The sequence below is a fragment of the Bicyclus anynana genome, chromosome 14 (genome assembly GCF_947172395.1).
Source record: "Bicyclus anynana chromosome 14, ilBicAnyn1.1, whole genome shotgun sequence".
Taxonomy (NCBI): domain Eukaryota; kingdom Metazoa; phylum Arthropoda; class Insecta; order Lepidoptera; family Nymphalidae; genus Bicyclus; species Bicyclus anynana.
The window spans coordinates 2,336,851-2,352,150 of record NC_069096.1 but is presented as its reverse complement, the minus strand read 5'-3'; the positions used below and the strand labels follow the sequence as shown (position 1 = coordinate 2,352,150).

The window sequence follows — 15,300 nt, the reverse complement described above, 5'->3', positions numbered from 1 at the left end:
TTCTCTACTAGGGGACTTCGTCCGCGTGGAATTTAGTTTTTCACAAATCCCTTGGAAACCATGGATTTTTCCAGGATAAAAAGTAGTCTATGTGTTAATCCAGGCTATAATATATCTTAATACCAAATTTCAGCTTCATTTCAGTAGTAGCGGCGTTATAGAGTAACAAACATCCAAACATCCATATAAACTTTCGTGTTTATAATATTAGTAGGAAGTAGGATTGTCTTGATACGCTCGAAGAGCCGACAGGGGTAGTCCATCGGCTGTTAATAACGATGATGATGAAGAGTTGTTATTATAAAAAGACAAAAGTATAAATCTCAGTATCCTAAACCATACTACTACTGTAGAAATTATACATAGGTAATATTATAATCAACTTGACACCAATCTATAAAAAGATTTAAATAGTATCACCACTGAGCTCGAATAGATGATAACAAACAAGTCGTATCGTACGAGTTATAAAAGGCACTGTCCGAGGCGTTTGTCTTTGTACCAACTAGCGTTCGCGTCCGTGTCAAGCGCACGCATGCATCAAGATGGTAGTTCTTAAATTGTTTTCCTTTTTAATATTACTTGGCTTAGCGTTGTGTGAAAGCGAAGGCCCCACAGTACGTGTAGCGAATGGTATTCTGCAGGGAAAATGGAGGGAATCCACGAAAGGCAGGAAATTTGCCAGCTTTCTCGGCGTACCTTACGCCCAGCCTCCAATCGGAGAAAATAGATTTAAAGTGAGTAGATTTTTATATGAAATACTAGTTTTATTTTATTCTTTACAAGTTAGCCCTTGACAGCAATCTCATCTGATGGTAAGTGATGATGCAATCTAAGATGGAAGGCTAACACCCCTTTCGGTTTCTACACGATATCGTACCTGAACGCTGGTGGGGTGGCAACTAGCCACGGCCTAAGCCAACCACCAGCCAGTCCTGGGCCAATTAAGAAAACCTCAATAGGCCAAGCCGGGGATCGAACCCAGGACCTCCGTCTTGTAATTCTACTACGCGTTCCACATTGACCAAGAAAACGATTTTCCTTTTTATTCTTTGAAATTTTTATGTTTAATTTATTTTACTGTCTTTATACATAGACCTATTACAAAAAGACATGACTCGCTAGATGTTACCCCTCTGTCACAGGTCAAAAATCAATTATCTAACGCGTTTAAAAAAACTGCTTCTTACAACTTGTAGTTATATAACTTGTAGTTCACTAAAAGATGAAGTTACGTTTCATTTGTAAGTATTTGTAATTTAATTATATGAAAATTGTAATAAAAAAAATGAAAAAGTATCGAATCTTCTGCTTGAACAGCAAAACATCAATGAAGTAGGTATTCTGTATAACGAGTGTAAGGAATGTGATTGTTAGTTGTGTCTAGTATAAGGACATAGACTATATTAATTACTGGCTGACGCCGCGCGGTTTCCCCCGCGTGGTAGTAGCACAGGGATAATATATCCTATAGCCTTCCTCGATAAATGGGCTATCTAACACTGAAAGAATTTTTTAGTTTCGGACCAGGAGTTCCTGAGATCTTCAGCTTTATATATTAGTATAGATTATTGGTGTTAAAAATTTTCGATGAGTGAGTTTACCTCGTCACCCTCAAGAAACGACAGACAATTTTGGTACAGAATTTGGGTGCGATGCATCTCCATATCTAATTCCTCTATGTCTATATAACAACAAAATATATAAATCATTACTATTTAAAATAATAAATACAAAACACATCAGTGATGTTTACATTTTTTATGAAGTTAAGCCAAATAAACATAATGCCTATTAATTATAAATAAAACTCATCAATTTTGTTTTTAAAATAGGACTTTAATATCGGAATAGATAATAGTAAAGTAAAAGTTGGATTAGGGTCACAGTGATAGCGTACTTATAGTTCATTTACCCTATTAATTAAGGATTTTCGTATCATAATGATTGAAGCACTTGCTTAACCTCTCACCGGTTATCAGCTGTTTATTTAGTTTAACGTCTAGTCAGGGATCCGTAGAACATTTCTTACATTTGATTACTATCAAGTTATTTTTTGTGAGTAGCTTCATCTCGATGAGACGATCAACTTTTTTATTTACGAAAATTCTTGATTCTGGTAGCTAACTGACTTACCAGGAAATGAAAATTTCCGAGCGTCAGAACGAGATAATTTACCACACAATTTGTAGGACATTGTGGCTGTTAAGTTATATATAACTATTAATTAATCAACAGTAAAATAAACATGTGGCTAGTTACAACAACAACAACCTATAAATTGCGTGGTACATTATCTCGTCCGACGCTCAGAAATTTTTATTTCCTGGTAACTCAGTTAGATACCAGAATCAAGAATTTTCGTATATAAAAAAGTTGATCGTCTCAATGAGATGAAGCTACTCACGAAAATTAACTTGATAAATTACCTAATCAGTTGTAAAAAATGTTCTACGGATCCCGGACTAGTCATTATCATAATATATTAAAAATAAATAACAGGTAGGTATACATAATATATTTTATCTCTGTAAACATGGCTACACTATATTTATTTCTTTTAAAAGTTTATTTTCCTTATCTTGTTATTAATATGATCAATATTACTAACCACTCCCCACTAATTATGGTAGTCGTCCACTGATCCGCATCGTACGTATAGGACGCATCGCATCAAACGGATTTTTAATATTACTGTAAAAAAATCCGTACGATGCGGATCAGTGCACGCACTATGACTTTATATTGTAAAGTCACCAATATTCCACTTTCCAGTGGCATATAAAAAGCTATAATCCAATGGAGACACTCAAAAACGCATGAAAAGAAGATAATTAAAAGATTCTAACAAAAAACTAAAGTTAAATTGGGTTCAAAGAAACGTGGATGACCTTTCGAAAGGTTGGTCGATGGAAGAGACGCAAAGTTGAGTGACATCGCTTCGATAACCTTTTAAATTTGTTATTAATGATAATGAACTTTTCAATTAATGAATTATTTTAGGAGCCGCAAGCTTTGAAGCCCTGGCCTGGAGTTTGGGACGCCTCGAGACTTCTGTCTCCCTGTCTGCAATATGATTCTGTTCAAGATGGAATCATAGGTAGGTATTTTGATATTATACGTATGAATTAAACTATCAAAACAATGATCACAAGTGCAATGACGCGATGAACAATTGACTACTAGAACAGATTATTTGAAGATTCTAGATTTTGTTGTAGTTTACCAAACAACGGGTTGCAGGGAGCCACTGGATACTCGTGGCTCGAGACCGTTGTGTTCGGAAGTCCATGCAAGAGGCCTATGTCCAGCAGTGGACGTCCATCGGCTGATAATGATAATGAATGATGACTAGATTTGGATCTGTTTAGTTGAAGTTAAATTAACGCTGGAGTTAGGAATCATGTCAACCAAACATGGAGAACGGATTTTATGGCAGGCGTCCAGAGATTTATACCTACGCAATGCATCAAACGGATTTTAGTACTCTATAGAAATACACACAAGTGCGTCCAATGATTCGCATCGTAAGGATCGCATGGAACAGATTTTATCTACCGTAATACCGTCCTAAAATTTTTTTCTAAAATACTAGAATTCTATTTCAATTATGACGTTACCTCTAGATATTAGTGAAAATTGTTTAATGCTCAAATCTACAGAAGGATTTTACCGTTATTAATAAGTCCATAGTCAATTAATTCGAGCCAAAAAAAAAACATTTTTTATTTGATTGATTTAATTATTTTATTACGTAGTTTTATTCTGTTTATATGCAATAGTTTTCCACTTATCATGGGGTTGTTCGTTCCGTAATACTATAATTAACCGTAATAATAACTAATATTATAAACGCGAAAGTTTGTATGGATATTTGGATGTTTGATACTCTTTAACGGCGCCTGAAATTTGGAATGGAAATAGATTATCCCTTAAAAAACCACGGTTCCCGAGGGATTTGTGAAAAACTAAATTCCACGCGGACGAAGTTGCGGGCGTCCGCTAGTTAATATAAAATATATTAACCCTTTTCCAGGTAGTGAAGACTGTCTCTTTGTGAATGTCCACACCCCCAAACCCTACGCTGATGCTCTGCTGCCCGTGGTGATCTTCATCCACGGCGGAGCCTTCATGTACGGCGCCGGGGGACAGTACGACGGAGTCCACATGATGGACAGAGATCTGGTCTTCGTCACCCTCAACTATCGCTTGGGACCTCTAGGTAAGTTGTTGGAACAAAATGTGGACTTTCATCATCATCATTATTATCAACCCTTATTCCGCTCACTCCTGAGCTCGAGTATATTTATCAAAAAGACGAATCCGCCTCAATTAACTCCTATCGTATTTATAAACATGAAAATCGTGAGGAAACCTGCATAGTGCATACCTGGAATTTTTTCTCATTTCTCTAGGTGAGTGAAGTCTACCAATCCGCATTGAGGCAGAGTGGTGTATTAGCCTAACCCTGTCATTCTGAGAGGAGGCTCGTTGAAAATACGTTATTAATGATGATGATGGTGATGATGATGATGATGATGATGATGATAGACCATTTATTGAGAAACACTATAGGCTACATATTATCACACTAAGACTAATAGAAACGGAGCACCAATGAATAATGTTTCAAAATCGGGGTTTTTGCCTGCTGCGTAAACGGTTAAAATTTCGCAAAAAGTAATGTATGACAGAATTGTTCCCCTTCAAAAGTTCTTAAAACTCATTCCGCGACATTTCCCGCGGGATTTGTGAAAAACTGAAATCCACGCGGACAAAGTCGTGGGTGTCCGTGATAATATAAGCTTGTAACACAGAATCGACATCCTCTATTCCAGGTTTTCTAAGCACAGGTGATGAGCAGATCCCTGGCAACGCAGGTCTGAAGGACCAGTCCTTTGCCTTGAAGTGGGTGAGGGATAACATCTTGATGTTCGGCGGCAACCCTGACAGCGTCACACTCACTGGTTGTTCCGCCGGCGGCGCCAGTGTGCACTACCACTATCTCTCGCCACTTTCTAGAGGTATGTATTAAAGTGACAAATTCATAGAGGAGGGCAAACCACTTACGACTCCACTCTGTCTGACTTCCCTTTCCCTCACGCATACAGCAGCGGGTTTTAATTTATCACTGAGTGAGAGCGAGTCCAGAGACCACTTGTTTTTTTTTCTCGCCTGATAGTAAGTGACGACGCAGTCTAAGATGAAAGCGAGCTAACGTGGACAAGTTTATTCTTCCCATACCTTAGACGCTTTCTACGCGTCGTCGTACCAGAACGCTAAATTGCTTGGTAGTACGTCTTCGCCAGTTAGACACGGATGAAGCCTATTATCAGGTCAGACATTTAATTTAGAAAATAAAAAATCCTAAACTGAACCATGCTGGGAATCGCACTTAGGACCTCTTTGTTGATATCCACAGTATAACCAAAGCCAGAGAATCCGTCAAGACTTGTAAATGTGTACACCTAAGTTAGACGTCAACACCTAAGCTTAAAAGTGTACTAAGCTAACTAGCCTCAATAGCTCAACGGACTCAAAGCAACCAGCACTCATCACCGAGGGGAGCTGGTTCGATCCTCGCCCGCTGGATCATTATCGTACCCACTTCTAATACAGTCTTTCCCGACTAGTTGGAGGGAAAAGGGAATATTGGTCATATTTAAAAGATATGGCAAATATTCTTTTTTTTAAGTTAAGATTCTCCATACCTACTGTAAATAATTAATGACACGGATAAAACTAAACCGACAGCTAGACATCGCAGAGTACTGCACTTATGGTAGGCGACCACATACCGCACCATAGGCATCGCATCAAACGGATTTTAATATTCTTTGTATAGAAAGTCATACAAGTGCGTCCACTGATCCGCATCGTACGGATAGCATCGAACGAATTTTATTTATCGTAAAATTAAGAATGCGATTCATCCCATACGATGCAGATAAGTGGACGCCTACGTTTACGCTTACTCTCTCTCTTATTATTTTGAAAACACAATTCCTCGTATTAGCTTTCAGGTGAGGCAATTAATCATTCCGCCTCATCTCATTCCTCTTTTGAATGGAAAATACGGGGAAAATATGTGTTCACAGCCACCGGGTAGGTAATATGATTAGATGATCACATGACGTTAAGTGATTACCATCAGTCATACGTAGCTATAAATTTTCACGTTTCTACAATAAATAAACAAAGAAAATATAAAAAAAATGGTTTGGAAAAACCAACAGTGTACGCCTGGCATTTATTTAACACTAGCTGACGTTTCGCGGTTTCACCCGCCTGGTTCCTGTTTCCTGTTAGGAATACGGGGATAATATTATATAGATAATATTATCATCAAGTCCTTACCCTTATCCCACTTAAGTAGGGTCGGAAAAATATGTCAATCTTTTCCATTCGTTTCTATTACTCGTCAACTCATCATCCACTCCTTTTACACACATGTCCTCTTTCACACAATCCAACCATCTCTTCTTTGGCCTTCCCCTCCTCTTATGACCTTCCACTTGCACATTCAACATTTTTCTAGTAATATGACTTTCCTCTCTACGCATTACATGTCCATACCAAGCTAACCTTCTACTCCTCGATTTTTCTGTCACTGGCGCCACCTTCAGACTTCCTCTTATATACTCATTCCTTATTTTATCTATTCTTGTCACACCACACATCCATCTCAACATACGCATTTCTTTCACATGCATTCGTTTACTATCCATCCCTTTCACCGCCCAACATTCTGATCCATACAGCACGACAGGTCTTACAACCGTTTTGTATATTTTACCCTTAAGTCTAAGAGGCATTCGCGGGTCACATAGTACACCTGGGACCTGTCGCCATTTCATCCATCCCGCATTCATTCTACTTTTTACGTCTCGGTCCACATTGCCATCGTTTTGAAAAAGCGACCCGAGGTACCGAAAATAGGAGCAAGCTGGTAGGGTTACATCATTTAAGGCAATTTTGGAAGATTGAGATGTACCACCAAAGTCCAAGAATAAGTATTCAGTTTTCGTTTGACTGATTCGTAGACCAACACTTTCCAATTTCTCCTGCCATTTTCCCAGTCTGCTCTGTACCTCAGATGCGTTTTCTCCGACAAGTACAATATCATCGGCGAACAGCATACACCAAGGTGCTTCTTCCTGTATGTCTGATGTCAGAGCATCCATTACTAGGAGAAACAAATAGGGGCTTAAAGCCGATCCTTGGTGTAAGCCCACCTCCACTTGAAACTTGTCAGTAACACCAGCTTCTGACCGTATGCTCGTGCATGCATCTCTATACATTTCTTTCACTATTCTAACATACTTCCCAAGTATTTTCTTCACGTTCATAGCCCACCATACAACCTCACGGGGTACTCTGTCATACGCTTTCTCTAAGTCAACAAACACCATGTGGAGATTCTTTTGTGCATTCCTGTATTTCTCACACAGTTGACGCAAAGCGAAAATGGCATCAGTTGTACCCCGTCCTGGCATAAACCCAAACTGATTTAGAGTAACCTCACTCTCCTCTCTTATTCTCTTATCTATCACTTTCTCCCAAATCTTCATAGTATGTGACATGAGCTTTATTCCTCGATAGTTGTTGCAATTCTGGACATCACCCTTATTTTTAAATATGGGCACCAACGAACTGCTGGACCACTCTTCCGGGATTGACTCTTCGTGCAACAACTTATTGAAAAATAAAGTCAGCCATTTCCATCCATCCACTTTCAGGCACTTCCATGCTTCGACTGGTATACTGTCAGGCCCTACCGCTTTACCACTTTTCATACTTTGCACTGCCATTTTTACTTCATCTATACTCACCTCTTTTACCACTGCCACATTCATTGATACATTCTCTAATTCGCGATTCCAGTCATTCTCTTCGTTCATCAACTTTTTAAAGTATTCCTTCCACCGACCTTTTATTTCTTCGTCATTTGTCAAAACCTTTCCGGCATCATCTTTTATGCATTTCACATGTACTATATCCCTTGCATTATTTTCTCTCGCTTTTGCTAGGCGAAATAAGTCTTTTTGCCCTTGGGGATAATCTAGGGACTCATACAATTTACTGTTCACTTTTCCCCTTGCAATAGCAACCGCTTTTTTCGCTTTCATTTTCTTCTCCACGTAAACATTCTTTTTAATCTCTTTCGAATTGCCGTCATAATCAATCACATTTTTCCAATCCTTAAATGCATCCTTCTTTTCTTTCAGTATATTTTGTATATCCTTACTCCACCACCATTATATAGATAATATTATATTCTTCGATAAATGGGCTATCTAACACTGAAAGAATTTTTCAAATTGGACCAGTAGTTCCTGAGATTAGCGCGTTCAATAAAACAGACTCTTCAGCTTTATTAATATAGATTATCACACTAATAGTATTAAGGCTAAAGTTTGTGTGTGAGTGTGAATGTTTGTTCTTCCTTTACGCTGCGGCTACTGAAGCGATTTGGCTGAATTTAGAATGGAAATAGATTTTTCTCTAGATTAACACATAGGCTACTTTCCATTCCGGAAAAATCCATGGCAATGTATGAAATCATTAATTATACTCTCTATCAAGTCGTCAATATTCTCTTTCAGTGCGCTTTCATTTGAGACCCCACTCGAGTATATTTGCAGACATTCGGTTGCTCTTCCCCAATATCACCCCCACAACTTTTAAACGGCTCAACCGATTTTCATCAAATATGTCTAATAACACTTGACCGTAAGTCACCTTTCATACGAAAAAAACTAAATTGGAATCGCTTCATCCGTTCGGGAGCTATGGTGCCACAGACAGACAGACACGTCAAACTTATAAACCCCTCTTTTTGCGTCGGGGCTTAGAAAAGAGAGAGAGAGTAGTGGAGTCTTTATAATCGTAACCACTGGAGTCCAAGACAGAACAATTTTTAGAGACCATTTTAGTCAGTGCGTTTTAGAATTTCTTTCTTTCTATCATTTGGTACTGTTTGTTTTCTAGGTACATTCCACCGAGGAATTGCATTCAGTGGCTCTGCGTTTTCGTCGTGGACACATTCAGTTAAGCCTGTGGAACAGGGTAAAGCTCTTGCAGCTATCGTCGGTTGCTCCACCACGGACACTCGGGAAATGGCCGAGTGTTTGAGGAACAGACCTGGAGAAGTTATTGTAAACGGACAAGTCCAGATGTTTGTAAGTTCTTTTTACTCAATCATCTAAAAAATTAAGCTGATTATGATGATTATGATGGTAATGATGATGATTATGATGGTAGTCATGGTAATGATTATGATGGTGGTCATGGTAATGATTATGATGGTGGTCATAGTAATGATTATGATGGTGATGATGATGATTATGATTATGATGGTAGTCATGGTAATGATTATGATGGTGGTCCTGGTAATGATTATGATGGTAATGATTATGATGGTAATGATAATGATTATGATGGTAGTCATGGTAATGATTATGATGGTGGTCATAGTAATGATTATGATGGTGATGATGATGATTATGATGGTAGTCATGGTAATGATTATTATGGTGGTCATAGTGATGATTATGATGGTGATGATGATGATTATGATGGTAGTCATGGTAATGATTATGATGGTGGTCATGGTAATGATTATGATGGTGATGATGATACCCGTAAATCAGACTCATTTAATAGGTTAAACATTTTGATTCCATTTTATATTGTATTCAAAGATAAATGGAATTCTTTGCTAGTTTCTGCTTTCCCTACCACTTTCGATTCAAGAGTAAATGGGCATCTTCTAGATAAGCGTTCCATTATATGCTGCATCATTGCTTATCATCAAGCGTGCATTATATTGAAAAAAAAGCGGAAAAACATCTGCTGAAATTCATAATTTTTGATAGTCATCAAGTAAATTGAGAATGTTATTTCTTCTCTGCCATATTGCACAAATCTTTGTTATATGTTTACCTAATAAAATACAAGTAGATGTAACAGGAATGAAAAATGAATAATTTCCGATTCGATCACATACTTCAAAGATGTATCCTTCTTTAATTTGAGTCATTGTAAATCAGCTAACATATTTCACAAAAATGAAAATTCCAAATATTTCAGGACTGGAATGTGAACTGGTTCACCATGTTCACCCCGACAGCCGAGGCGCCGAGTGTAAAGAACCCATTCCTTACTAAGTACCCTTACACTGCGAGCCAGGATGGAGACATGCAGGCTGTGCCGCTCATCACATCTGTGACTTCTGAAGAAGGATTATATCCTGCTGCAGGTCAGTAGCGTAGCATGCCTTGGGCCCTGTATCAAAATTAGTTGGGGGCCCATTAGAGGGTAAAGATTTCTTAAAATAATAACAAAATTGCTTGCTTAAAATAAACATGAGAGTGACTAAACTTTTGGACGCACGCTTAACCCAGATAATAAAATATTGCTTTTTTCGACTTGTTATTTCTGTTCTGGCAGCTTATTAATGTTTTTATTTTCCCGGGAAACACCAGATTAAATAAGATTGTGGATTACATTGTACTAATCTTGGGCTCACAATATTTTAATAACGACTCATAGCAATATACTTTTGGCGCTAGATCAATATCTAAAGAATACTCTAAAACTGGAATAAAAAAAAATAATAAAAATAATTCAACCGACTTTAAAAACATAAAACGTACTGACTAAACTAAAAAGCGATAAATAACATTATACTAAGTTCTATACATCATCTTATGTTCTAACTGATGATCAGTTTGAAGGCGGTGCTAAACCGGTGTTGTGTTAATTTATGCTATGTAAGAATATCATATTCGAGAGCCGTGATAGCCCAGTGGATATGACCTCTGCCTCCGATTCCGGAGGGTGTGGGTTCGAATCCGGTCCGGGGCATGCACGAATTAAAAAAATTTAATAAAAAAATTCAACTGACTTCAAAAACATAAAACACTATGTTTTATGTTTTTAAGTCAGTTAAATTTTTTTATTAAATTTTTTTTATTCTTAGTAACTTTATTGTCCCCTAAAAGTACCATTAAACACTTTCGACTTTTGTCATCGCATAACATGACTTTGACTTTCGGTTCAGCCGTTTGAGATTTGATTAACCCGAACAAACACGAAAATTTAAAAGATTTTTTTTAGTATCACCTATATAATCTTGAGAAAACACTGTTATTTTGAAATCACCGACAGGCACTTCTATTTTATTTATGTCTAATGTAAGTACCTAGTTGACAGAAGCAGATGAACGTTTGCTGATACTCATTAAATATTCTTTCTTTCAGCTTACCAAGCAGACCCCAAGGTCTTACCAGACCTGGAGGCAAGATGGGAGGACCTCGCTGTGTACATCTTTGAGTACAACAACACCCTTCCCCTAAAATTACGCGCAAGCGTTGCCCAGAAGATTAAGGATCATTACTTAGACGGCAAACCTGTAGGACAAGATACCTATGATGGGCTTGTTCAAGTAAGTAACATGTATTTTGTATACCGATCTATCATCAAAATGAGAGGGGTTAGGGTAATCCGCTACGTTGGCCCAATGCGGATTGGCAGACTTCACACACGTAGAAAATTAAGAAAATTCTCAAGTGCAGGTTTCCTCACGATGTTGTTCGCCGTTTAAAGCACGAAATATTTAATTTCTTAAAATTCACATAATTGAAAATTTTGAGGTGCATGCCCCGGACCACATTCAAACCTACGCCCTCTGAATCAAAGGTTCAGGTCATATCCACTGCCTCCACACTTGCACATGATAGCGATTGGGTATATGAAATAGATTATTAATCATAAGGTTTAATTAATACAGAATAGCAATTGCAATTCAGCAAATAATTCTACAGTGTACAGTGAATTTTTCTTTTTCATTTCCAAAATATATCCTACTTCAAATTGACTTGTTTTTTTATTGAATTTCATGTTTTACTATTTATTATGTTAATAATTATTTCAGGCTCTCGGAGACCGTCTATTCTCAGCCAACGTCGGCAAGCTTGCTCAAATTCACGCTCAAAAATCACTCCAACCGACATGGGTTTACCGTTTCTCATACCGTTGGCAATACAGCTTCTCCAATTTGATGGCTAGAAACGAAAACGACTATGGTAAGTTCCTTCTCTTAATTGGTCCAAGGGTAAATGTTCATCTTCGTCAAATCAGCCCATAGGCGTACACTACATAGATCTATAGCAGAGGCTTCCAAACACCATGGTTTAATATTCACCAATTGTTAATCTTAAAACCGTTTTTAAACGTATGTGTTTATGTCTTAAATTAAATAAAAATCAAAACTGCAGGGTCTACCCCTGCTGTTCTGATTTTTCTGCAATCAAAACAAATCAAAACTGCAGGGGTAGACCTTATAGCTGGTTTACCTACTTCAATTCTGAACCCCTTATTAAATTACCAATATTGACAATACGCTAGTTGACACTTAAAAGGGTCTTAAATTGTTCATTAGCGTTCTACGACATTGAAAATAATTCAATATTATATTTTTTGAGGCATTACATACATAATTTTTTAATGTTTTTTTTTGACAATACGAGCCAAAACGCTATCGGCCATGATGGTCTATATTTTAACTGTTTCATGACGTCACTATAATTAGTTTGACGTTTATTTCTCTATTGATCAAATAACATCGTGACGTCGCAAAATGGACGTAGTAAAATGGGCGTTTGGAAAAATTACTAAATATTTTTTTAATATATTTTTCTATGAAATCCTTAACTTTTATAAATTTCTATCGATATATTTCAAACCCTTATTGCATGTACTACACGAAATTAATAAAGTTTATTTTAAATTTGATATGAGTCAACTTTTAAACAAAATTTAACCAAATTCAAATCAAATTATACCTTACAGGTGTAAGTCACGCTGATGACGTGATCCTAATCTACAATTATCATCCATCGGATACCACCAGACCGGAAGATTTACAGATGAGAGATACTCTTCTGGATATGGTCTACAGTTACGCTACGACAGGGTAAGCTATACTTGGCATGCGCTACTATAGAAGCAACTATATTTATGATTCAAATTCAAACTTCTCGTCACTCATACTTATTGACCCTGTATTTCTGTTGAAAGGGTAAGGTTTTTTGACACAGTTACGCTACGACTGGGTAAGCTATACTTGGCATCTGCGCTACTATAAAAGCAACTATATTTATGATTCAAATTCAAACTTCTCGTCTTTTTTTTAATAAAAAAATATCTGCTTTTTCTCTTTCATTTGTTTTGATTTGATTCTGCACATATTTAAATGTTGACTATTCCTTTATTTCCAGAGTACCAAAACTACCGAACAGCCCAACTTGGTCGCAGGTCAAGCCGGGACAACCGGAGTTGGACTATATAGAAATAGCCGGACCGAAGAACATAGAAATGAAATCCAGCACTGACTTCGGAAAGAAACTATTCTGGGACAGTCTAGGCTTCACCGAAAATGAAAACTACAGTAAAAACGCAAGAGACGAACTGTAAACATTAAAAAAAAAATTAAGCCATATTTAAAAAGACTCAAAAGCTCAACGGTAAGTGCGGTCGAACACATCACCGAGGGGTGGTGGTTCGATCCTCACCCCGTTGGTCTATTGTCGTTCCCACTCCTAGCACAGTCTTTGCCGAATAGTTGGAGGGGAATGGGAATATTGGTCATGTTATAAAAAAATATGGTAAATATTCTTTTTAAAAAAATATCAATTTAATTACGGTTTTTTTTTATTTTTAAAAATAAAAAAACCGTAATTAAATTAAGTACAGCTCCTCATATGAACTTTTCACCGAATACTTAAGTACTGGTTTGTTAATACTGATAGTAATTCTCTGGATTTTACTTAAAGATAAAGTGATTCTAAATATTTACGTATAATATATACGTAAGTATTTAGAATAATACTACGATAAGCCAAATATTGCAGGGTTATTCTTAAATAATTGTGATTTGTGGCATAATGTAGTAATAAAGATATTTCTTTCTTTCTTTCTCTTTATTTACTTGAGCGTCGCAAGACCGAGAGATTAATATTAAAAAAACTCCGCTTTCAGCGGCGGGAGCTGCTTTTTATAAAGAAAATAATTTTTATTTTCAACGCTTGCCTTAATTGTCAAAAGAAAGAAGAAAGAAAGAAAGAAAAAATCTTTATTACAGCATTATGCCACACAACACAATATGCTCATAATATCATATAATGCTAACAAATAATATTGTCATATTAAATAATATGACAGGACAAAAAATATATTTTTTGTCATTTTTCAAAGTAAAATAACCGCTTCGTGATTTAGAAACAGAAATACGAGAGTTTTATTTTTGTAACCCTCCCATTCCTAAGGGAGGGCATCCCTTTAGTGACGATCAAATGGTAAAGTTTTCGTAATGAACAGTTAAATAAAAGATCTCTAATTATTCACGTTCCATTAAAACTGCATAACTTTAGTTCATTTAATAGCAGCCCCGACGGGTATTCTCATTTAGTTTATTTTTAAATTATATTATCCTTTTTCATTCAATTACATTTCAACCGTTGTGAGTTTTTTTTTTTATTTTACTTTTTTTATGTATCGATATACCTATACCTATATTTTTATTATCGTCATGATTTAATAAATTATAAATATTAATTAATTATCTTTCATTTTAATCCTTCTTGTATACTCATCATCATCATTATCAACTCTTATTCGGGTCACTGCTGAGCTCGAGTCTCCTCTCAGAATAAGAGGGGTTAGGCACCACGATAACGCTAAAGGCTTTGTGTTAACTTCTGCAAATTAAAAAAACATACTGATTGATTCTATTTTATGTGTCCGCATATTTACTTAAATATTAATTAAATAATAATTTTAAACCTACTTGGAATACAAATTTACGAGAAAGATTAATATAATTTTTGACGGCCTCCGTAGCGCAGTGGTATGCGCGGTGGATTTACAAAACGGAGGTCCTGGGTTCGATTCCCGGCTGGGCAGATTGAGATTTTCTTAATTTGTCCAGGTCTGGCTGGTGGGAGGCTTCGGCCGTGGCTAGTTACCCACCCTACCGGCAAAGACGTACCGCCAAGCGATTTAGCGTTCCGGTACGATGCCGTGTAGAAACCGAAAGGGGTGTGGATTTTCATCCTCCTCCTAACAAATTAGCCCGCTTCCATCTTAGACTGCTTCATCACTTACCATCAGGTGAGAGTGTAGTCAAGGGCTAACTTGTAAAGAATAAATAAAAAAAAAAAGCGCCAATCACAAACCGATGCCTTGTAGCGAATGACGTCACAGTTTATGATTGGCGTTTGCGGTGATGTGATAACA

At 36.9% G+C, this 15,300-nt stretch overlaps 1 protein-coding gene across 1 annotated transcript; it reads left to right on the top strand.

The window, feature by feature from the left end:
• The first annotated feature begins 504 nt into the window (after window positions 1-504).
• Window positions 505-14,590, top strand: LOC112057877 (venom carboxylesterase-6). The gene is made up of 10 exons (XM_052885356.1): window positions 505-737; window positions 3,004-3,104; window positions 4,041-4,222; window positions 4,839-5,024; window positions 8,992-9,182; window positions 10,093-10,261; window positions 11,265-11,449; window positions 11,939-12,089; window positions 12,856-12,979; window positions 13,284-14,590. The coding sequence occupies exons 1-10, from the start codon at window positions 546-548 to the stop codon at window positions 13,477-13,479; spliced, it is 1,677 nt and encodes a 558-aa protein (XP_052741316.1). The 5' UTR covers window positions 505-545; the 3' UTR covers window positions 13,480-14,590.
• The last annotated feature ends 710 nt before the right edge of the window (window positions 14,591-15,300 follow it).

What these genes read in the sequence shown, in the direction of transcription:
- LOC112057877 (XM_052885356.1), top strand. Translation starts at nt 546, where the DNA reads ATGGTAGTTCTTAAATTGTTTTCCTTTTTAATATTACTTGGCTTAGCG. An exon ending in TCTCTCGCCACTTTCTAGAG is followed by an intron (nt 5,025 to 8,991) that starts GTATGTATTAAA and finishes TTTGTTTTCTAG; the next exon opens with GTACATTCCACCGAGGAATT. An exon ending in TACAGTTACGCTACGACAGG is followed by an intron (nt 12,980 to 13,283) that starts GTAAGCTATACT and finishes CTTTATTTCCAG; the next exon opens with AGTACCAAAACTACCGAACA.